The 25244-nt window shown below is 43.2% G+C and overlaps 1 protein-coding gene across 26 annotated transcripts in view; it reads left to right on the top strand.

The window, feature by feature from the left end:
• Positions 1–25244, top strand: part of Ptk2 (protein tyrosine kinase 2) — a 229663-nt gene that overhangs the window by 103059 nt on the left and 101360 nt on the right. For all 26 annotated transcript variants that reach the window (XM_058580855.1, XM_058580854.1, XM_058580847.1 and 23 more), the window contains 3 exons: positions 336–415; positions 603–665; positions 19394–19448. In XM_058580855.1, coding sequence (XP_058436838.1) covers positions 336–415; positions 603–665; positions 19394–19448 — 198 coding nt within the window. The remainder of the gene's footprint in view (positions 1–335; positions 416–602; positions 666–19393; positions 19449–25244) is intronic.

Here is a 25244-nt window from a genome sequence, read left to right on the forward strand (position 1 = left end):
AGTCATAGCTTAGAAAATGCATCTGCTGCAAGTTTTCTTGGAAAAAGATCTTTTCCTGCTTGTTTTTGCTTCTGACCCTGTGGGTAGGGTGCAAGGGAGCTTAGCATTCCTATGATTCAGGTGTGTGAGTTGTTTCTAAATCCCATGTAAGCCAGCATCAATGACATGAGCTTCTTTTATCAGGAGACTATTGTTTCTTCAATTGTATTTGGTGTCACTCATTTTATATCCAGAATCTGGAGTGGTAATTGACAGTGTGAATGGTCTGTAGATGCTGTGGAATGCCTGGGTGGAGTCAACCTTCCTCTGAACAGCCCCGCTTCCTCTCCTTGCAGGTAAAGAGCGACTACATGCTAGAGATAGCAGACCAAGTGGACCAGGAAATTGCTTTGAAGTTGGGTTGCCTAGAAATACGGTAGGTGGTGACCAAATTTGTCAATGCTTTTCATTATTTTTGAAAAAATTTCCAAGTACTTTCTTCTAAATGAAGTGCAAGAAGATTCCAAATTACTTGCTTGTTACTTAGCTGCCCCCTATTGTTACCCTTTAACAACATATTTATTCTATGCATACATATTTTAATTTGTCTTCCCTGGTTTTAGGCGATCATACTGGGAGATGCGCGGCAATGCACTGGAAAAGAAGTCTAACTATGAAGTGTTAGAGTAAGTACTGCACACCTGTCTAGACCCATAAGCATTCAGAACTGAATCCATTTCTTAACGTAAAATTAAATATTGACTCGGACACCATGTTTCTAAAACGTATCTAGAAAAGAAAACGTTTTTTAAAAATTCTTAATGTCATTAATTTTGTTAGGAAGCATTTAAATATGTTGGTAGATGTTATGCTAATAATGTGTATGGCCTATCAACACGTTAATGCACTTTTCATCTACATTTAATCATGATGAGGGGTACATCGCTTCTGATTTACATGGAGTTCTAATATTGCCTGTGCACTATTGCTCATGTTCTCTGTATATTAAGGAATTTTTTCACAAATGGAGGAATAAGGATTACTTGTTGCCCATGCATCAGAAAATTTAAAATATCTAAAAGTTTCTCTGATAATGAAATTGATTCCTACATTAGACTCAGATGATTTCACGTGTACGTAAGCTGAGCTGAGCTTACGCCTTGGTAGTCTTGGGAGTTCTGCAGTTCATCTTTTGATAATTCGCCAAAAAATAATTGATGTTTGTTTTATTCTTGTAAAGGCCAATTTTATTTTCATTTACAGTAGTGCAATATTTTGCCAATACACTTTCTTCTCTGTCATTACTGAAATTCTTCTGGCATTTGAGAGATGCTGGTAAAATACAGTGAAAATTCTCCATGTAATAAAGACTTAATGGTATTCGATTTCATCTGGACTTTCTAGGTGTGTCCACCTGTTCTCATGCTGTGAGCTTATCATCCCTGTTTTGAGAATAGGATTTTTCAAGGGAGATATAATCATTTAAAAATAAAAGTAGAAATAAATAGTTTTGGAAGTCATTACAAAGCATGTGAAATCATTTGAAATGATGATGGGTAATAGTAGATATAGCCGTTATTTTGGTACTTACATAAGTGTCCTTTGGGCCTGTTGTGTCATGTGTGTGCACGTGGCCCAGCAGTCCGTCTTGTTGCAGAGCTGTGACCTAATGCACCACTGGGCCTTGGAGCTCAGCGTCTCACTTTCACAGTATTTTGGCACAAATAGTAGATACTCACCAAATATTTGTAATTGTATGTGTTTATAAAGATATCTCACCTGGGGCTGGGGATGTGGCTCAAGCGGTATCTGGCTCGCTTGGCATGCGTGCGGCCAGGGTTCGATCCTCAGCACCACATATAAACAAAGATGTTGTGTCTGCCGAAAACTAAACATTAGTATTAAAAAAATTCTCTCTCTCGCTCTCTCTCTTTAAAAAAAAAAAAGATATCTCACCTGTGTTGTGCTTCTTAACAGATTAGTCATTAAAATATTAAAACTATCATTCACTGTAGTTTGGATCTTTTATTTAAAAGTTGCCACATTCTTCAGCTTGAAAGACTTTCCTTAATGCTGAAAATACAAATTGCCAGAATCAGAGGAATCATTGAAGGTCTTAATGAAAACAATTTTTGTCTTCATTTCAAAAAGACATTCAGGAAAAATAGTGATTTTTATCATCTTAGTGGTTTGCTTAGTTATCTGTTTCTTTGTCCATTTCTTTGCTTATTAATTCACTTGACAGCCACCATTGAGTGCCTTTTGAGTCCTTGGTAGTGAACTGCTGGAGAGACTGAAAACTCAGTAATACAAAATTTTCATCCTGGGTAAGCTCATTGCTAGGTGGGAGGGTCTCAGACATGTCAGCAAGATCACAGAACAGCATGCTAGAAGCTGTGTGTCCACTGAGGTATGCAGGGTGGACCTTGAGTGGTCCCACAGCAGAATGCCATGGGCTGGCCTCACAAACAAGGGAGCAGCTCAGGCAGCGTTTGCAATGGGCAGAAGTGGTGCCTATGGGCTCTAGTCCCAGGAGGGAGCCTGGCATGCCCCGAGGGTGGAGGATCCCTGGGCATCTGAGGGAGAGAGGAGTGTGTCTGTCAGGTCATTAACACTCCTCAGCAAGCACGGGCATTTTGCCCTGGAGCCTTGCTGAATCCTTGAGCCATACAAAGCAGGGCAGTCTCTGAAGAGGTTTGTGGTTAGAACTCTATACTCACAGAATTAGAATTATGTTAAAGAAGGTTGGAAAGGGGAACGAGAATTCAAGAGACTCTTGAATCTTTCCATGGGAGGAATAAGGAATCTCCGAGTAGTGATGGAGCTAGTGTCTGCGTGGAATCCACAACAAAGGGTGGGGCTCTTGTCTCTGGTTTTGCCCTGAGCACCAGGGCTGTAGTCAAAGAGAAACTACTGGGCATGTTCACTTAGTTCTGTGGGATTGCTGGTGTATTTTTAAAGGGAAGAGGAAAGGGAAACATTGGCTCATTGCATCTGCTATTAAATCACTAATCAAAACGGTGCTTAGAGCCCATGATGTGCCCAGCACCAGAGGTGGTTTCTCACACAGTTCTCCATGTGCCTTGCTTTAGGGAGGGGAGGAACCAGCATGAGCCTAGAGGTTCTCATAGCACTGGAAAGAAGGAATCAGCAAGAAAGGTTGTGTCCCAGGGACACAGGAGCCAACTGAGGTGCTCTCAGTGACAAAAGTGGGAACAGTTCAAGGAAGAAATTAAATATGTAGCTTAGATAATGAGCCAGAGTATACAGTGAATACCCAGAACTCATACTAAGATAATAATTTGAACATACAATGTGCAGTCTGTTCTGCAGAATTCCCAATACTTTCTGTAGACATCTCCTCCCAAAGGTGGTGGAGTGTAAGACTACCCCAAGACATAGGCTTGCTTCAGAGAGTACCAGGTGAGAGGGAGCATGGGGAACAACAAACGCTGCATGGAGGAACCCAGCAGGCAGCCTCTGCCAGGGCATCCAGGTCAGTGCCAGTAGGGACAAGTCTTGTTGACAGGGTGCCACCGTGATACAATGTGTTGAGAGTGGTAGTTCACCACTGTGGTCCTTCTCTCCAAGCCCTTACACCATGAGAATAACTCCCTACAAAGCCCAGTTGAGGATCATTTTATAAAATACCTAACCCTCACTCCTCAAACTGGCAATGCAGGTCATCAAGGAAAAAGGCAAGCCCAAGGTGGCACCTACAACAGAGAACATGATTTTAAATGCAGCATGCTGTTCCACATAGGAGCCTGGCCCAGAGAAGGGACATCCAGTCAGGTGTGACCAACGTACAAAGTGATGCAAGATGTTAATAGCAAGGCACCCAGGTATAGGTTGACGAGGTATCATCTCTGCAACCTGGGAAATCTAAAACTACTCTAAAGTGAAATGTTTATCTCAAGTTTTAAAAATCTGGTGCAAGAAGTAAAACCAAGAATCAATAAATGGGATGGATTAAAACTAAAAAGCTTCTTCCTTCAAAGGAAACAATCAAGAACATGTAAAGAGCTGGGTGCGGTGGTTCACTCCTATAATCCCATTGGCTCAGGAGGCTAATGTAGGAGAATTGAAAGTTCAAAGCCGGCCTCAGCAATTTAGCAAGACCCTAAGCAACTCAGACCCTGTCTCTAAATAAAGTATTTTTTAAAAGAATGTGAGAGAGTCCTACAGGATGGGAGACAAATCTTTGCATTAATCACCTGCATTAATCTCCAGGATATATGAAGAACTCAAAAATTTAACAGCAAAAAAACAAATAACCCAATCAATAAATGGGCAAAGGAACTGAACAGATGCTTCACAGGAGAATACGATCAGTTAACAAATATATGAAAAAATGTTCAATATCTCTAGCAATTAGAGACATACAAATTAAAGGTACACTGAGATTCCATCTCACTCCAGTCAGGATGGCAATTATCAAGAATACAAGTAACAAGGAAAAGCCAAGAAAGCAGATAGGCAGCTTCTCAGCAAGGAGGTGGACCAAAAAAAGTAGAGGTACTTTTCTGGAATTTAAAGCTGGACATTCAAAGCAGATCGGGAACTCAGGAGGTTGGATATAATAAAATAAGGAAAAAAATCCCCAGTGGCACAGCCACTGCCATGGCTGGGCTAGAAGCACTGGCCAGAGCGGTCCCTCCATAAGCATAGTAGAGGGATAAAGGAATTAAAGAAACCCTCATTTTTGGGAGGCCCAAGACATGTCTGGGTATGGAGCATATAGAGATTAAGGACATTGCCAGCAAACCAGAAAGATTCGCTGCACAGTAGTGGTGAAATGGGAAAAGAAGCTGATGGCCTGATGAAGACTAAAGAAGGAACCATTTTGCAGCTGCTGTGTAGTGCGGGGGCCAGCAGCTATGGGGGCCAATTCCTGGCAAACCCAAGTTTGGCCCAAATTATAGGCCCAGTAAACAAACATGGAAAAAGGTTTACACAGGGGACAACTGGTCTTGGAAACCCACCTGGCTCTACCCCTCTCCCTCCAAACCAGTTGTTCGGAGGACCTGCTGGGTGTGAGACACACATCTGACTGGGAACTCGTAAGGGCAGGGTCAGGAGAGATTGTTTGGATACTGAATCCGAGGTCAGGAAACATGGGATCCGAAGGTGGCTTAGGGGACTAAGAATCGGGTCCCCAACCATATGAGCAGGACCCAGAGGAGATCCCTGGGGTACAGTCTTTCAGTTTGGAGTAGGAAGTGCTGGACACTGAAGGTGTGCTGATTTAAAATCTCCAGGCCAGCTGGCATTCAGTGAAGAGCTTGGAGCCCATGCAATCCTAAACCCTGTCTCCAGATCTCTGCCTGTGGGATGACCTCTCTCATTCCAGCAATCTAGGGGGTGGAGCATCACACTCCAGAAAACCCTGAGAGGAAAAACTGAGAATCTCTTGAACTCCAACAGAAAGAAATCTTTACCTTTTCTTTAAGATCTTTATTTAAAATTCTTTTTCTATGTTTAATTGTGATCTTAAGGTTTCGTGGCTATTCATACATATTCATATGTGGGTTTTCCCCCTCATTTCTAGCATTTTTGAAACCAGTTATTTTTCATGAACTAGTTTTTGAGAACTATATGTTTGATTAGTATATTGTAGTTTTATTTTGTATTCTATTTTTATTTTTAATTTTTTAAAATTTTTTACTTATATGTATTTTTTCTCCTATTGTTTCCCTTCTCTCTTCTGCTAACAGCCACTCTATTGTTCTCTTTCACTCTTCCTTTTACTACTTCTCTCCTCCTCTCTCATAATCATCACATCCTATATCACTTCTGTTCTCTCCCTGTCCACCATTTGAAATTATAAACCCTTTTGCAAACTTGCTGTTTTTATGGTAGGCAATAACCGATCATATCATGTTTGTTTATTGTGATAATTAACATTGTAGATGACATAATAGGAACTATTTGGTTTAATACTGTGTATTGTTTGCATTGGTCATTGTAATTATGTGTCTCCCCTTAAACAGGTACTGAAAACCTTCAGGGACACTGTAAGTCCACTGGGTAGAAACTCTGCTGCCTCAGATCCATTCTGTTAGATGGGTAAACACACAAACAACATGAAAAAGCAAGGGAACAAATTGCCCCACACAAACCAAGATACTACAGTAACAGAGTCTATCAATACCGCAGTGGAGGAAATGTCAGAGGAGTTTAGAGTATACATAGTTAAATGGATCAGCAAAGTAAAGAATGGTATAAGAAATGAAACCAGAAGATACAGGAAGTGAAAGATCACTTCAAAAAAGAGGCAGAGATTCTGGAAAAAGAGAAAAGGCAGAAATCCTTGAAATGAAGGAAACAATAAATCAAATTTAAAAATTCAATAGAAAACATCACAAACCGACTAGACCACTTGGAAGATAGAATCTCAGTCAATGAAGACAAAATATATAATCTTGAAAATAGAGTTAACCATGGAGTGAAGATGCTAAGAAACCATGAACAGAACTTCCAAGAACTATGGGATAACACGAAAAGACCAAATTAAAGATCTATCAGAATAGATGAAGGTGCAGAGATACAAACCAAAGGAATGCACGAATCTTTTCAATGAAATAATATCGGAAAGTTTCCCAGGCCTAAAGAATGAAATGAAAAATCACATGAGAAGCTTACAGGACCCCAAATGTACAAAATTACAGCAGACCCACACGAAGGCACGTTATTATGAAAATGCCTAACATACAGAATGAGGATAGAATTTTAAAGAATGTGAGAGAAAAATATCAGATTACATATGGGGGGAACCAATTCGGATCTCACCTGATTTCTCAACTCAGAACCTCAAAGCCAGGTCCTGTAAAACCATATACCAAGCTCTAAAAGAAAATGGATATCAAGGATACTATATCCAACAAAATTAAGCTTTGGATTTGAAAATGGAATAAAAACCTTCTATGATAAACAAAAGGTAAAAACAATTCACAACTAGAAAGCCTGTACTGCAGAACATTCTCAAGCAAGTATTCCATGAAGATGAAATAAAATTTTTTTTAAAAAAGTGAAAACCAACAAAGGGAGGAACTACACTAAAGTAATAGTCAATCAAAGGAAAAACTAACTCAAATTAAAAACTAGAAATAAACCCAAATGCCTGGGAATCTCAATAATAATCTTGAAAATTAATGGCCTAAACTCATCAATTAAAAGATACAGACTAGCAGATTGGATTAAAAAACAAGACCCAACAATGTGTGCTCTCCAAGAGACTCACCTCATAGGCAAAGACACCTACAGACTGAAGGTGAAAGGGTGGGAAAAAAACATCTCTCACATAATTCATGTAAACAAGCAGGGGGTTTCTGTCCTTACATCAGATAAAGTGGACTTCAAAGTTAATCAGAAGGGACAAAGAAGGCCATTTCATATTTATTAAGGGAATTATATATTAACAAGACATAGCAACATAAATATTTATGCCCCAAACAATGGAACATCTATGTAGATCAAACAAACCCTTCTCAATTTCAGGAATCAAGTAGACCACAATACAGTAATACTGGTTAACTCTAACATGCCTCTGCCCACCCTGGATAGATCCTCCAAACAAAAACTAAAGAAGTTATAGAGGTGAAAAATACAATGTATAATTTAGGCTTGACATACAGAATATTTCATCCATAAATGACTGAATACATTTTCTTCTCAGCAGCACATGGATCTTTCTCTATATAGACCATGTTATATAAGCTATCACATAGGTTGACATACAATGTAATATTAATATATTTTTAGCATCTGTAGAGTTTTTTGGCGGGAGAGAATGAGGGGGAGGTACCAGGGATTGAACTCAGTGGTACTTGACCACTGAGTCACATCCCCAGGCCTGTTTTGTATTACATTTCGAGACAGTGCCTCAGTGAGTTGCATAGTGCCTCGCTTTTGCTGAGATTGGCTTTGAATATGCAAATCCTCCTGCCTCAGCCTCCCAAGCAGCTGGGATTACAGGGATGTGCCACTGTGCCTGGCTGTAGGGTTATTTTGATAGTTCCTTTTCCATTGAAATTAATTTTTGTGTTCATACTTTTCTTTCTTGATTAGATTTCTTATCAGATTTTATCTGTATTATTTATTTCATATATTTCTGCTCCTACTTGTTTTTCCTTCCCACTACATAACTTGAAAATAATTTGATTGTTAGTCTACCTTCTTTCTGATTCAAGTACTTTATAAACGTTCCTCTGAGTACTGTTTCATCCCCAAGATCCTGATATTTTAAGTTTTAATTACCGCTTAGTTCAAAGCACTTTTTATTTACTTTTCTTGTCCTTTCTTCTTTGATCTCTGACATATTTATAAGTATGCCATTTAATTTTGAATTAGATGACGTGGGGATGAGGTTGTATATATCTTAAGGTGATTGATTTCTAATGTAATAAATCATGAAGGAAACACAGTCCGCATGATTTCAAATTTTAAAGAAGGTGATGGAAATACTTTTTATATTGATTGTATTGGTTACATACATGTCAAAACTGATGAAAAGGCATACTTCAAATATGTGTGTTTTATTGTACTTCAATTTTACCTCAATAAAACTATGGGGGAAAAAGAATACAAGTAGTGATAAATGTTGGTGAGGATGTGGGGAAAAAAGGTACACTCATATATTGCTGGTTGGGCTGCAAATTGGTGCAACCACTACGGAAAGCAGTATGTGATTCCTAAGCAAACTTGGAATGGAACCACCATTTGACCCTGTTATATATAGTATGCTGATTTTAAATCCTTTTGGTATATATCCCTTGGCATATACCCAAAGGATTTAAAATTAGCATACTGTAGTGATGCAGCCACATCCATGTTTATAACAACTCAGTTCACAATAGCTAAGCTATGGAACCAACACGTCAACAGATGAATAGATAAAGAAAATATGGTATATATACAACATGAACTATTACTCAGCCATAAAGAAGAATGAAATTATGGCATTCGCTGGTAAATGGATGGAATCTGATACTATCATGCTAAGTGAAATAAGCCAATCTCCAAAAAACAAAGACTGGATGTTTTCTCTCATATACAGCTGCTGACTCACAATATGTGGAGGGGAGGGAAGAGTGGTGGTTCACTGGATTGGACGAGGGGAATGGGAATGGGAAAGACAGTAGAATGAGTTGGACATAACTTTCCTGTGTTCTTACCTGAATACATGACCAGTGAAACTCCATATCCTGCACTGTCGCAAGAATGGGAAGTTATGCGCTGTGGTTGTAGCTCAGTGGTAGAGTGCTTGCCTCACATGCGTGAAACACTGGCTTCAGTCCTAGCACCACATAAAAATAAATAAACAAGATATTGTGTCAATCTACAGCTAAACAATTAAAAAAATAAAAGAATGGGAAGTTATACTCCATGTATGTATGTCAAAATACATTTTACTGTCACATATAACCAAAAAGAACAAATTTTAAACACAGATTGTTAAAAATCCAAGCCAGACTAATTGGGTTAACAATTTAAAAAATTTTATCTATGTTAACTTACTTCAAATGGAGAACTAATAACAAAAATTATGAAAAGTGCACAAATTAAAAAGTTGTTCTTGGGGGAAAAAAATCTAGTGGGAGATTTGTGGAGGTCAAAAGCCAGCAAGAATCAATGTGGTACTCTGTGGAAGTCCTTCAGGGCGTATGAGGTGGAGTCTGGACACAGTGCTGCTTCCCTGGTGGCAGGTTCCAGGGAGAGTGGCCAGGAACGCATGGTCCTTCAGGATGTTTGGGGAAGCCTGCCCTGTGCCAGGACTGGGAAAATAATGGTGGGAATTGTGTTCCACCTTGCCTCTATGAGGGTAGAAAACCAAATTCCTGGAGGAATGAAGGCCAGGTGTGCTGGGTCCCAGGAGGGTGGATTCCTGAAATGTCTCTGTGGACAACGAGCTGACCTGTGTTTGGCAGTTAGGAAATCCAGGTGAAGGCAATGAAGAAGCAGGTGTCCACAGTGTGAAGTGGGCACGGTATGTCGCAGAGAGGAATTTTAAGTTCCAGATATTACTGAGAGTCAGTGTTACACTGAAGGTGGTAGAAATCCTGGGACAGGAGCATAGATGAATAGAAGAGCACAGATGGGGTGCTAGTCGGTGGCTTCAGGGCTGTGGGGTTTTTGTGGAATTGCTGAACAGGAGGGTTATTGTGGCTGTCACCTGATCAGGAGGAATGGACATCCCCTGGGTTGGTGAATTAGCTCCTCCCCAGGGGGTGTGGTTAAGCAGTTGAGTGGTCTGTTTTATGGCTGTTTGCTATCAGCTTGCCTCTGTAGGTGGTTATGTGGCAGCCTGGTGGTTGCCGTGGTTGCCTCAAGGACGGGGTAGTCCTTCAAATCCTTGAACTACGAGGTCCCCATAGTTCTGAGCTGTTTCGTGCCCCTATCTCTGTGTCTTCATTCTGAGTCCACACTTGCCCCACCACAGTGGTTCTTTGCTGTTTTATAGCCATGTGCACTCATTGCCTGCCTCTGTGAGAGGCTGTGGGTTCCCTGGGCTCCCGTCCCCATGCTGGTGACCAGCTGTCCACTTGCCGTTGGGACAAGTCATGCTCTTGGTGGTTATTTCCAGATTGGTGAAGTGGTCCTGCTGATGCCTGCCTACATTCTGAGTGTTTGTAGGGAGTTAAGTCTAGTGATCAGTCAAGAGCCCAGCCCTGGACACACATATTCATTATCCCAAAGAGAGGCCATCAGTCAGCGTGGGAGCACATCATTCAGTGTCTGCAGGAATCATTTATTGATTTCGTATTGAGCTCTTTTAAGTAGGTTTTAGTTTGTTTTCAAAGTTAATAATACTACATTTTAGTTAGAGAAAATTGAAACTACATTGCCAGATAGAAAAAACATCTTCCAATCCCATCACATCCTGATGATATCTTTGCAGTCCCACTGAACTCCTTATAACTCCCTTTTAAATGCACAGATGTGCATGCCATGCATGGTTTTCATGTAGTGGAATGATGCTGAACATGTACCCTGCTTTTGTTTGTTTATTTTTGCAATCATGGGTGAACCCAGGGTGTCCTACCACTGAGCTATATCCCTACCCCATCACCCCCACCCCTTTTTTTTTTTTTAATGTTTGAAACTGGATCTTGCCAAGTTGCTGAGGCTGGCCTCAAACTTGGGATCCTCCTGCCTTACCCCTCTGAGTAGTAGGGATTACAGGTATGTGCTTTCTTTGGTTCAGTGTTTCTGCCTTCTTGGTGACTGAACCTTGTGCTATTTAGTGACCCTTTGTGCCTAGTGATATGGTTTTTGTTTTGGTCTTGAAGTCTGTTTTGCCCTCTTCAGATTGCTGTGGCTTGCTTTATTTTCCATTTTTTGCTTTCAACTTTTCTATGTCCTTAGGCTTTTTAGATGTTTTCCTTGTAAATAACATGGAACAGGATTCTGTAAATGCAGTTTGCCAAATCTTTCTTCTAACTGATAGACCTAATGCATTTATGTCCATTACGATGAATGTTCTGTACTTGTTTTTTGTTGCTGGTGTCCTGCTATGTGTGTGCGTGCGCTCGTGTCTTAGGTAGATTTTCTTCTTCCAGATTTTCTTCTCTAATGAGTTGTGAATTTATAAACTATCTGACCCTTTTATTAGTTGCCCTTATACTTCATCTTCTGCATTAGCTAGACACATCTAGAATCTTAAATGATCTCATCTTCTTTGAAATAATGCAAGGACCTTGGAGCACACTGGCTCCCTTCGCCTTTCAAGCTTACATGACAGTGTTTCTGTTAATTCTGTCCTTTCTTAAATTCCAGACATAGGACATTGCTATTACTAACCCCATAGTTTTTCATTTTATTTATTTATATTGTTTGGGAGGTAATGGGGATTGAACCCAGGGTGTTCTACCACTGAGCTACACCCCCCACCCTGTATTTCTATTTAACATTTTAGTTTTGAGACAGGGTCTCATTAAGTTGCGGAGGCTAACCTTGAGTTTGGAAAACCCTCTGCCTCAGCCTTCCCTGTTGCTGGTATTACAGCCAAGGTCCCTTGTGCTGGGCTGTCATTTTATTTCTTAAAACATCCTGTGTGTACTTTGACTTAAAATGTAACATCCAAGTTGTACTTTCTCAGTTTTGTGCAGATGACATTCTATTACAACTGCAGAAAAGGTCTGTTGGCATCTCTTCCTGGTTGCATTCTTTTAAGATCTTATTTTTGGTTTTTTGGTTTTACTCATGTCTCGAGCATAGATTTCCTTTTATGAATCCCATCAGGATATTGCTGGCTTCTTACTCTGTGAATTCATGTGTTCTTTGGGAGTGCATCTGTGATCTTTTCAGTTATCTGCTCAGTCTACCTCAACGTTTCTTCTCCCCCTTCCCTCAGTGGCCATGTGCTTTTTACCTCTGCTTCTGGTTTCTTAATTTCTCTTCAGCACTCCCTTGCCCTCGTGCCCTGGCCGTTTGACTTTTCGTTGACTGCTTTCATCTTCACTGAAGGCATTAGTGGCCCCATCCCCGTGGTCTCTGGTGTGTAGCTCTGTGTGGTCCTGTTTATCTGTCGTGTGTCCTGTGCACAGCTGCAGTGTGCTGTTTGATAGTGACCACAGGGCACCATCAGCATCTAAATCTATGCTTACTTGATTCCTGGGAGGCCCTGCGCTGGCTGAGCGAGGCTCCTGGGCTTCATTTCTATCCACTGGTGGCTTCTGGTGGAGCCATGGGTGGCCCAGAATGCACTGCAGCTGCCCATAGCACTGGTCCACCAGCCTGTGCCTTCTTACCCTGTCAATCAAGCATCGTGGTTGAGTTTCAGTCTTCCTCATACAATTTTCCTCTAATTTCTTAAAGTATTTTTATATATATACATAAGTTTGTTAACATTTAGTTTTTAGTGATAAAATTCTACTTTTGTTTTTGTTTTTGGTCCCCGGGAGGGCTCTACCATTGAGCTACACCCAGCTAAGTTGCCCAGGCTTGCCTTAAACTTGAAATCCTCTTGCCTCAGCCTCCAGAATCACTGGAATTACAGGCATGTGTCACCACACTTGGCTTTCTGTTTCTGTCATTTTGTAAATTTCTGTACTTCCCATATAGTCTCAGTTGTAGTGCAATGGTTGTATTCTCTTGATACCTTAGAGGTGTGTAGAGACACTGCTGGGCTCTCCCTGCTCGGGTGCTAGGGCCTGGTGTGCTCTGGGCATGGTGTGGCTGTGTGACTGACCTGCAGGGGGACTGGGGCTCTTTGCTCTCATGCCCAAGGGCAGGCTTGGCAGTACTTACTCTGATTGGTTTTTGTTGGTAACTTGCAGCCATTTAGGAATTTGTGTTTTTTTCAGTATAGAAAAGAATTATACATGAATATAGACTATTGTTTGTTTCTTATCATAATCTGGGTTCTCTTTTTCTTTGCCCATTATAAAAAAAATAGTTGATATTTGATTGGAAACTTTAAAGATAAGCTTGGTGATGTACAGCCTAGTACAGATGACCCCTTCAGCTTTGCTACATTTCAAAATAGCTAGTTGAATTATGCTTAAAGTAATGACGCCGGCCTCAGATGATGGGATAAGCACCATCTAGAATCTTCTGTATTTGTTTCTATAATTAAATTAGAGTTCCTCATCCTTCCCATGTCCTTCCAAGCCTGGTGGAACCAAGGTGCCTCTTTTGTAGGTGAAGAAACAGTAACATGGCAGAGAGGTCCCAGACCCAGCCCTGGCACCTAACACCACCAGGAAACAAACAGCAGCACAAAGGAGGCTTCATCTGCATCTTCTGAGAGCAAGAGGCTGGGTACACAGGCAGTAGCCCAGGAAGTCAGATTTCTCTATCAGCTCTCATACTGCCTTGCTTACAGTGCCAGCAGACCAGCACAGTGCTACACACTGACTTCCCAGTTGGTGTTAGAGCAGGAAGAGCCTTAACATGATCATCCTTCAGACCAGAACTTCACACTGGGCAATGGTCGCAGTGAACCTGTTAACTTTGCATTTCACCTCCCTATGAGCACTTCACCTTTTTTCAGAATTTGCATCATTTTTGCATGTAGTGTGTTTTGCGCTGTAGTTGTTTGTATAATTGTCTCTATTCCCTCGTAGAATGTGAACTGCATCAATGTAGGGGGTCTACCCATTTTCCCCACACTTGACAGAGCATCTAACATTTATCAGGCATTTCATAAGAAATTTTTAGGATGAATAAATATGTGATTTGAAATTAGCTGAGGAAAGTTCTGGGGTGTAACTCAGTGGTAGCTTGCCTGCCTGGCACATGAAGGGACTGGGGGTGGCTCAGTAGTAGAATGCCTGCGTAGCCCAAGTTTCATCCCCATCATGGCAAAAAATAAATAACATTAACCAAGATTGATTATATTTGTGATTTGTTTTCATTTTTTTTTTTTTTCTGTTGTCTTTCTTGTCAGTGGTAATTCAGTGCTTGCTTTATGTCTATAATCATATGGAAAGAAGGGGATGCTGACACAGTTGGCAGGAGTTGCAAGTGGTTCCCTGATATTGCTCATTTGTCTCTCATTAAAACAAGTCCTAGACAGTGTTTCTCAGCCACCAGGCCCCAGATTGATTTTCCCTTGCCATTTCACAGTCTAATGCCTCCTCGTGGCCTGGGGAGGCTACTGGAAGCTACCCATCACGTGGGTATTCCACCCCATGAGTGGGCAGAGATGGACCTTCTCTTTCTCTCCTGTTTCAGGATACAAATGTGTACATAGTGCTTTCCCTTGGAGAGACCTTGATCTCACCTGGCCACATGAGGAGCTGGGGAGTGCAGCATTGTGCATGGCCAACAGAGTTCTTTTCATTAGCCAGGATGGAAGGGAGAATGTCATGAAGAGAGAGGTGGGACTCCGTACTGCAGGTAGAGAATGTTAACACCTCACCAGCTTGTAAGAGGGGTAATGTATGATTTTGAAGTTAAAGGACTTCTGTACTATTTTTAGATTAAAGAGTCTCAATTCTGAGAGATATGGAGAAAAGATAAGATAGGGATATATGAGAATATGCAATAAAGTTGTATTTTGAAGTTAGTTTTGGTCATTTTTTTGCCATGGCTTTAAATATTTGAGGAGTTATGTCCACATTGTATTAAGGTCACCAAACAAGGCCAGGGTCTTCTCAGAGATGATGCTGAAAGAGAAGACAGATTTATCCTTGACATTGAGATTGACTCTCTCGGCCAGGTATTGGGCCCCAGGTTCCTTTTCCCTTGCCATTTCATAGTGACACACCTGTAATCCCAACCACCAGAGCAGCATCAGCAAGTTTTAAGGCAGCCTAGTCAACTTAGTGAGACCCTGTCTCAAAATAAAAATGGCCAAGGATGTAAGTTCAGTGGTAGAGCACTGCTGGGTTCAGTCCCCAGATCCCACCACTTCACATGCTTACTTCCTGTGAATATGGATATAATGCCCATTCCAGGTGAGTCCTCTGGCACGCTGCGTGTCTGTGGACATGAACACATGTGCAAGGCAAAGGGTGGGCTGCAGGTGACTCGGTAGTTCCTGTGCCCTGGCGAGTGTTTAGTCTGCTCACTGGGAGCTCTGAGGGCAGGGTGTAGAGCCCTCTATGCTGTCTTCTTGCATGGTCCATTTTGAACAGCCAGGGGAAGGTGATGGGGCTTGTATAAGGCCCTCCTCAGGGATACAACTGTGTGCTGGTTGCCAGAACCACTGAGTGGTATGGAAAGTGCAGAGCTCAAAGGGAAAGAGAAGCAGACCCTGTCAGTCAGTGGGAGTCTGTCTCTCTTGCAGGGCAGGGTTAAAATAAACAATCAGGAGAGCTCTAGGGCTGGATGTAACTCAGTGGTAGAGCACTTGCCTAGCCTGCATGAGGCCTTGGTTTCCATCCCCAGTACTGCAGAAAATAAAAATAAAAAGATGAAAGATTCCAGTTTAAAATTGATCCTGAAAATAATTGTAGGTCCCAGATGCCCTGAATTGCTGGAGCTATGTGGCTGGTTCTGAGCGCTTGTTCTCTTATGGTATCTGTGAGGCTTTGCTGCGGGTGGTGGTTCACACCTGCCTCTCTCCTGGAGAGGGGAAAACTCTACAGTGGCTTCTCCCTTCCAGAGCCTGATGGCACTGCACGCTGAACACGTGCATTGAGCCACATGAACACTGCCTTCCTATGGCTTGGGTCCAGATTGTTGGAGTCACAGAGAGCAGACCACAGGAACCCTTCACCCCTGCAGCAGGAAGGCAGGGAAAGGAGCTTAGACCCCCCCCCCCCCCCCCGCTACATGGCCCCTTGCTGGTCCCTTCTGGCCTGCTGCAGGTTCTCCCCTCCCTTGCCCTGCCACAAGTTCTGTGTATCATCTTTCTGAGTCTGGGGACCCATGTGGTTGTCCCCATGGTAGCTCTGCCCCATTCCCAGTGTCCATGCACCTCTCCATTCCTGCCCGTACCTTCAGGCCTCCAGCACCAGGTCCACGGGAGGCAGTTTGCCTGGAACCCTAGAGTCATCCCCTGAACCCAGCCCTGCCAGTCCTGTGGAACGTTGATGGAAAAGCCCTGTGTGTGCCCTATCTAGTTTGGTATCCACTTGCCACACAGGGGTATTGACCACTTGAGAAACAGTGAGTGTGGCCAGGAACGGAATTTTAAATTGATTTTAATAAATGGAGGTATAAATGGGTGCACATAGCTAGTTGCTACACTGTGTTGGACAACACAGTTCTCACTTCATGTTAATAGCCTGTCATTTGTGTGTGGCTTCACAGGTCCCTCTGGACTGATGTGGGACCCTAGTAACTGATGTTCAGGGACTGGGCTTGTAGCTCATTGGTAGAGCGCCCGCCTCACATGTGTGAGACACTGGGTTCGATCCTCAGCACCCCGTAAAAATAAAGATATTGTGTCCAACTACAAAAAAAAGTTTTTCAAATGTGAAAAAAAAACAACTGATGCTCAGGTTTAGGAGTTGGTGTTTGACAACATTCTGAAAGCTTCCTCTGAACTAGTTTCTTATCAAATTAGTTTAAACGCATTTAGGAGATACTCTTCAATAGTTAATAATTCAGTAAAGATTCATAGAGGCCAGTAGTTTTGTTGATGAGTGTAAGTCGCATCTTATCTCAGTCACAGGTAGGACGGTTGTGTAGAGTTTGGCCTCAAAGAAGTTGTATGTCACATGGGTGAAACCAGTGCAGAGGTCTATGCCTGCTGAACCATGGCTACCCAGCTTGGAGAGGACAGCCTGCGTGACCTCGCCTGGCCTCCCAAGAGAGGATTAAATTTAGTCTCTATAGCAGGCCTCCAGAAGCATGAGCGGCCCTGGCACTTCTCCAGTTGCCTGCAAAGAGCCCTGCAGCAGGCTGCTCCCTGTGGTGGATTGCCTAGGCTTTCCATGTCTGTGTGTCCTTTGGCCTTGTTTTATTTTACCACCTGCCAGACATCTGAAAGAGTTCTGATGTACTGGTATAACTCCATTATTATTCAAAAGTAGTAGGGAAAAAACTGCATACATGCCACTTGTTGGCCTTGAGCTTTTCTTTTTAATGTAGGCCTCCTCCCTTTGAAGTAGGAGTAACATAGGAACAAGCCATTTCCAAGAAATATGCTGTCTTACTTTTCTTCAAACATGCAACCCTCTTGGTCTATCTTTAATTTTCCCATTTGTAACACAACCCAGCATAAGATTTTTTTTTTCCCTCTTACTTGGCTCTGTGAAAATTAGATGTGCAACCGTTGGGGTTAACAGGCATTGACAGCCTCACTGCCTGCAAGAGCACCTTTCCGCTCTGGCCCTTCCCTCCACCAGAGATGGCCATGGCCAGTATCCTTGTGGATTCCCACTAGGAAGGCTCATCCCCTGCCCAGCCTCTTGTGGCCAGAACTACCTCCCTGCTGTGCGTAGGGAGGGACACCAGCACTCACTCTGTCATTGCTCTGCAGCTGTGCACATGCTCTGCCCACCCCACTGTATTGCTGTCTCTGGGGCACCATCAGAGCCCCCATCCTTCTGCCCTGCCACTTGCACCTCCACTGGGTTTCACAGGTCACATCTCCCTCTGCGCTAAACAGGCATGGGCAGCAAAAGCTTTCCTGGCCCGGAGAGCTGATAGGATGTTTAAGGAGATAAGGAAGCACATTCTTATCTAACGTTTGGCACCAGTGCATGCAATCTGTTGTGACTACAGAGTTATACCCAGGCCCTCCCACAGCAAAGCCAGGTCCACATCCAGGATGCTCCGATTTGGCACTTGGGTGGGCATGTTTCTCTTTGCATCCAGTACCAGATAGGTAGTAGCAGTTCCAAAAAGGTAAGAGAGAAGTTACAAACAGAAGGGTTTCAGAGAAACTGAAAACCAGGAATAGTTAAGTGAATTGGCTGGTAGGTAAAACCAGGAAATGGCTTGTCACGGAGCTAAGGAGATGTGTAGGGTGTGGAGCATGATGATAAACACAAGTAGACCCATATCTGAGGCCAGCGCTGGCTTTAGCACGGAGTCTACTGGTCGGGTGCTGCCTTGCCTTGTGCTGGAGGTATTTGGCCACAGGTGAACCCTGTGTGCTGACTCGGCTGTACTGCCTGTGTGTGTTCATAGATCCACTGACGTGGGTCTGCAATGGGGGTCCCCGGTTTTGATCCTTCATGTTCAGTGCATTGTGTCCATGCACCTGTGCTTCACCTTCCACTGGTCCTTCTGTATTCCCCACTTAGACTCCCAAGTGTGAAGGCCTTGGTTTCTCTCAGTAGCACTCAGGTGCCATCTAGTGGCCGTGACTGCTGGGAAACAGCTCCCACAGAGGCAGAAGAGTGAGACTGGGCCATTCTTCCCAACTGTTTTCCTTGCTGTCAATAATGACGAATTTAGGGATATAGCTTGACTTACAGAAAATTGCTGAGATTTCCACACTTGCAGCTTTTTGACTAGGACAAATCACTTCTGTTTGTTTGTTTTTCCTTTCGTGAAACTGAATGATAAATAATGATAAGGTGAATGATTTCTTTAATCAAAAATGTTTATTTTAAAAAACAGCTAAACTTTTAAAATAAATCCAGGGGATTTTTTAAAATTTCACAAGTTATGTCCTACTTTCTTTAAAAATACAGTATTACCCACTTGGAATTGATGTTTACAAGGATAAACTCGCAATGTCTGAAAAAGACCAGTTTGGGCTTTTTTTTTTTTTTTTTTTTGTACTCACAATTTATAAGGAAGCAATATTTTATAAGGCTTTTCAACAGTAAGGGTGAAAAAAATAAAGATTTCTACTTAAAGCAGTTGTGTTCCCGTTTTCTGCACATAGCTAGAAAATGATCCCCCATGCGTGCACTGGTAACTTGGAACTTGTCTCACCTGGTTCCTTCCTGCATAAGATGTGGAAGGATAAATGATGTAAAGTGCTCTTATGTTTTGCAAGTTTGTCATTATATTAATTGCTTTGGTGGTGTTATTTGTTAATATGCTTCTTTTTATATTTCAGAAAAGATGTTGGTTTAAAGCGATTTTTTCCTAAGAGTTTACTGGATTCTGTCAAGGTAATTAGAGTCTACTTTATCATAATCAAATAATGAAATCATACCAATACCTTTTCCCCAGTGATTAATTGCTTTTGGGAAAATGAAATGGTGTAGTTTTCTCCCTTATGTGTGAAAGCTATCGTGTAAAAATCTGGCAGTTAATTCTAGTTCTGTCAATGGCAAGGAGATTTTTATAGGTCGGCCTTCTCCCACAAAACCATGGTTTCACCACTTCATCATATGTGATACTCAGCTGAGTATAAAACTAGAAAGCTAGATGCAATGTCCCTGTTATCTGGGTTTTCAACATCTCGGGTACTTGAGCATACAGAAGGAGAGGAACCCTGTGTGAAAGAATCATGGTGAGGAGATGAAGAGGCATATGTGCGTGTCAGTGTGCATCTGTACGTGCCACAGGGCTGGGTTGGGACTGTGCAGGGCTGAGTTGGGACTGTGCAGGGCTGCTTCCTGCTAGATCCACAGCACAGGTCCACACATCCTGGTGCATTGGGAGCACACAGATTTGGACATCGAGACAAATTCCAGCTCAGATGAGCTTGCCGTTTGCTAGCTTCATGCTATGGGACCTAGTATCTTATTTCCATAATGAGGGAAATACAGTGTTGATGTGACCATATATGCATCCCTTAGTACATGTCACATAGAAATTCACAAACAGTGGCTATTACTGCTCTTATTCTTTACTAAAATGTCTTGTTCTGCATTCCCTGGCATGCATCCTGAGAGAATGTAGCGTAAGAGTTCAGAAAACTGTAAGGGTTCAGGAAACGGCTCCCAAGGCCATTTGGTAAGAACACTGCTTCTATGGGACTTGCCTGGGACTTTGGTCCATTACTTTCTGTATTTCATTTCCACATCTGTAATGCGAGGGAAGCCAGTTTTTAGTACATAGTGCACAGGGCTCCGTGTGAAGGTTCAGTGGGTTGTGTGTGTGAAGTCTGGGAATTAGGAGCCCTGGCTGAGCGCAGCCTGTATGTCCAGCCAAGAGGAGCAGCAGTACCTTGTGCCCATCGCAATGCCTGCTGGGCTGCTCCCTGTTGCACATCTCAAAGACCCACTGGTCCTGGTGGCTGTCAGGGGATGAGGGTGCCAACATAACTAATCGAGTGCACTCTGTGAGGAAAGCTTGCCCGGACCTCTGTCCCAGCACTCAGAGCCATTGGGGCCAGGTCTGAGGACCAGAGTCTGGAGTCACAGCTCTCGCTTCCTCATACAGCTTCTGGGGAGCCTGTGGGGGGACAGTGCAGAGGTGTCAGGTCTGTGGTGTGCAGCAGTCTCCAAGTCCAGCATGCATGTGTGCAGGAGTGGCGGGGGTGGAGCCCAATCCCCAGGCCCTTTCTCCAATCCTTTCACGCACCTTTCACGTGCTCATTACCACTCCTCATCTACCGCAAACACTAGAACAAGCCCGAGGACGCAGCTTTCACAGCCCACACGGGTAGTGTGGCAAAGGTGGAGGGTACAAAAGTGGACGGAGACTGTCCCAACCCTCGAGCCAGAGTGCATATTTGGCAGTGGGGACAAAGAGCTTTAGTGAAGTGGAGAGGTTTGTGGCGATTTCCAGGGCACCCAAGGAACAAGAGGATGAGGGAGTAGTGCCTCCTGGGGTGGGCTGGCGTCGGGGCTGGCCACCTGCTGGACCTGGGAGGATGAGGCCTTTGCTGACTGGAATGTCTGGGGTGAGGCCTGGGGAGCCTGGGGGAGAGCCCAAGTGGGAGAGGGGCCCCTGGGCTGCCACTGCTGGGGTGCAATGAATTTCGAGGATCATGCTGGAGACGTTGACAGGGGAAGACCAGGGTGTCGAGGACTTCACCTTGCCATCAGGTGGAAGAGCGTGCTGCCCACTGTTCACCACGTTGGAGTATCAACCAGGGCTCGCCAGTGGGGGCCCTTGCTGGCCTCAGAATTATCGCAGGTCTCCTCAGACCTGTAAGTTCAGAAACTGATGTCACAGGAAGCACGCCTTCTGTCACTTGGAATTATTCTAGATTTAGAAGCCATCCTTGTGTCTGGAGCTGTAGCTCAGTGCTAGGGCACTTGCTTAGTCTGCAAGAGGCCTGAGCTGTGGCTACAGGTCATAGTGCACAGGTGAGCACAGCAGGAGGGAGGCAGGTGCCATGGGGGTCAAGGGAGCCCTGGCTCTGCCCCCTGCCTGACTCAACCAACTCAGTTCTAGGGCTCTCTCCCAATATCCCTCACCAAAGTAGAGGGGGAATATCACTCCTTGTAATTATAGGACCTTGCTCTGTATTTTAATTGTTCATTTCACTCTCAATGTGTGAACCCACTGCTATTTCCTTGTTTGCATTTGTCTGCCTGCCTGCACTGAGCTGTAAGATCCATGAGACCAAGAGAGTATCTCTGCATCCTCCATGCTCCGTGTGGGGCTTGGTTAGTACCTGGCACATAGCAATAGTTTGCAAATTCTACTTAAATGGAAGAAGGAAAATCTTAACAGCAGTGTGAAAAATGAAAAGTAGAGAAGATGCTGGAGCAAGGTTAAGATGTGGAATAGCCCTGAAGTGCAGATTAAGAAAGGTGGTGGAATTGAGAGCTAGGAAAGTCTGCTTCTCTGGGTTTTCCTGCTGTTCTGTTGCCACACCACAAAAGAGAGCCACCCACTACAGACCTGCACCTGGCAGTGCAGAGCAGAGCTCAACCTGCTTGGGGGTCCGGCTAAGCAGAGCCAGTCTGCCTTGCTGTGGACCTTCACTCATCGGGCACTGGAAGACTGAGCACTTGCTGCAGATTTTGCAGGGCGGGAGAGACATGATCACCTTTTTATTTTAAAATGTAATTCCAGCAGCAGCCTAGGAAATAGGTGGAAAGTCTGTTAACCAGAGGCAGGAAAGCATAGGAGTGATGAAGATGAATGAGGCTTGCTGTGACTAAGTCCTAGGGAGGGATGGCCGAGGACTTGAGGAAACCTGCGGGAAGCACAGAGCACTTGTGCTTTTTCAGAAAGTCGATTGCTGCTGGTCTTGATGCAGGCAGAGTTGATTTTTAGCTACTCTCAGCTACAGAATCATCAGATTCATGGAGCCGCTCACAAATGAGGTTCTTAGCACTGGCTTCTGATATGCCCTTTTAAATAAAAAGAATCAACTTTGTAAGTCAGATAGTGTTGATTGGACTTCTTAAATAGTTTAATTGGAATTCATATCCTCAGAGCAAGATTTCTTCAACTTCTACATAAATTGTTGCAGTGTTGGTTTATTTGCCATCAAACTTTCGTGGATTATGGTACGAAGATAAAGTTGTTCCTGTGACGTGTATGACAATTACAGTACAAATCAGTGGTGTTCAGACAGTCCTTTCTTCAAAATGCTGTTGAAACTTCATCTTACAAGATATTGACACCTGCCTTGTTTCTTCTAGAATAGTTCTGTAGAGTGGTTGGGCCAGTTTCCAATTGTTTTTCCATAAACAAACTATGTCAATACATTTGTTTTTCCAAAAATCAATTTGTTTTACCTGCCCTTTCCCCTTACATTTGGATTTCTAGAGGCTTGTTTGCAGTTAACATTCACATGGAACTGTTGAAGGATTACCTTACTGTACTTGGTGGACCATGAATTAACTAGGATGGACGTGCAAAACAGAAATTAGAAAGATGCTTTAAATTTAGTATTGCCAGAAACATGTTTTTAAAATCACTGTACCAGCAATATGAGTAAATCAAACCCATGTCCAGGGACATTGCAAACTCTGATCATCAGGGTCATGAGCAGTGAGGAGACCAAGAGGCTGCCCCAGCTGGAGCGGCTGAGGATAAGATATGTGAGTGCATGTGAAGTCTGGATGTGAGGGATGGCAATGGCCCTGGTGAGCGCTGCGCCAGGTGGGTGAGGGTGTCTTGTTCGTCAGGGCATACACCCACGGAGCACACCGCTGCCTCTGTGGCTTTGCTGTGGGCCTGAAATTGCTGCTGTAGGTAGCAAGTCATAATTCAGTAGAAATCTAATTTCAGAATTAGCAATGTTAAGAGATCAGTAATAACAGGTTTGTTGGGTTCCCAAGTTATAAGATAACATGGTTTTTTATAGTACTATTAGGACCATTTAATTTTACTCTTAAAGAAAGTAGCCTTGGGCTGGGGTTGTAGCTCAGTGGTAGAGCACTTGCCTACCATGCGTGAGGCACTGGGTTCGAGCCCACATACCCCATAAAAAAATAAATAAACAAATAATATTGTGTCCATCTCCAACTAAATTTTTTTTTTTTTTTTTTTTTAAAGAAAGTGCCTTTACCTTCATTCTTATGATGAGCAGGAACACATGGATTCCTACAGTCCTGGCAGGGAGTTCCTGGCATGGAGAGTGTGTGGGGCCCCGCCTGGCTTGAAGCTTGCTGTGGATCTAGGCCCTATAAACAGGAGGGAATGTGCTTAGCATGCACTGCTGATTGTCCGTCCTGAACTCTGTAGGTGACTTATTCTTTTTTAGCCCCACATTATACTCTTTTCATGTGAGAGACCTAGGAACCCATTATTGCTAGAAATAGCTGAAAACCATTTGGTTGATGAATAAGAAATTATTTGCTGTTTTAACATGGCTGAGTAGTTCTAATTTCTGATAGTTCAACCTACTAATTTTCTGCTTTGTTTTGAAGAAGCATCACATTCTTAGTCATTCTCTCTCCACATGTGAGTTGGTTTAAAACTGAAGCATGTGTGCAGCCGAGTGCCTTGCTTCCTAGTTCTGGGCAGACACACCGCAGCACTGAACCCTGAAATGCGCTGCAGGACTGCCTTGCATCCGCGAGTTCTGGAAGTACGCGGGTTAGCATCAAGAGATCCTGGGAAGCTGGGCTTTATGAAATTCTCTCCTCTCTGAGAAATTAGGAAAGTACTAGTGTTTTCTAAGGTATCCCCCTTATGAAGACTGACCTTGGAACTTCTTTCAGTTGGCAAAGGCTTTCTAGTTCTAGTTAAGTGCTGGAACTGTCAGATGGCCAAGATCTGGTTTAGATCTCATCTATACCATAGCATTCTGCCCCTAATCCCTAAGTGAGTCTGAAGCTTAAGGGGAGATTCTACTGCCTCAACTTCTGCCCTTGCTACTTTACAGCATTGAGTGAGTGATCAGATGTAAGTGTATGGTATAATTTCCAATAGTTGATAAACAAGCAGATGGTTGGAAATTAGACATCTTTTAGTCAGCCTTTTCATCACTATGACCAAAGACCTGACAAGAATAATTTCAGAGGAGGTAAAGTTTAGGTGAGGTTCATGGTTTCAGAGGTCTGGGTCCATTGACTGCTAGCTCTGTTGCTCTGGGCTGGAGGTGAGGCAGAACATTACGGATAGCAGCTCAGGACATGAGAATTGGCTCCACTTATCAAGAACAAATTATTAAGTTCAAAGGCATGCCCCCAGTGACCTTTCTACTCCTTAAGTACCTACCTAAAGTTACCACCCATATCAGTACATTAATGCACTGATACCTTTTGTAATGCAGTCATTTCAGTTCTGAACTTTGTCGCGTTGTCTTCCACAGGAGCCTTTCGGGAGATCTCATTCCTAAACCATGGCATTCTGCCTCTCATCCCTAGAAACTCATGCCCACCTCACAATGCAAAATACCAAGAGTCTCATAGTCTCAAAAAACAGAGTCCAAAGTCTGTCTGGTCTGAGATTCAAGGCAAACTCTCAGCATGAGCCCCTGTAAAAATCAAAAGTAAGATATGCATACCAATGTATACTGGCACAGAATACACATTTTTTTTTTTCACAGAGGAGAAATAGGGGCATAGAAAGAAGGGACGAAGCCAGGCATAGAGGTGCACACCTGT

The sequence above is a fragment of the Marmota monax genome, unplaced genomic scaffold, assembly GCF_021218885.2.
Source record: "Marmota monax isolate L192 unplaced genomic scaffold, Marmota_monax_Labrador192_F-V1.1 WCK01_AAM20220418_F8-fsc00073, whole genome shotgun sequence".
In the NCBI taxonomy this organism is placed as follows: domain Eukaryota; kingdom Metazoa; phylum Chordata; class Mammalia; order Rodentia; family Sciuridae; genus Marmota; species Marmota monax.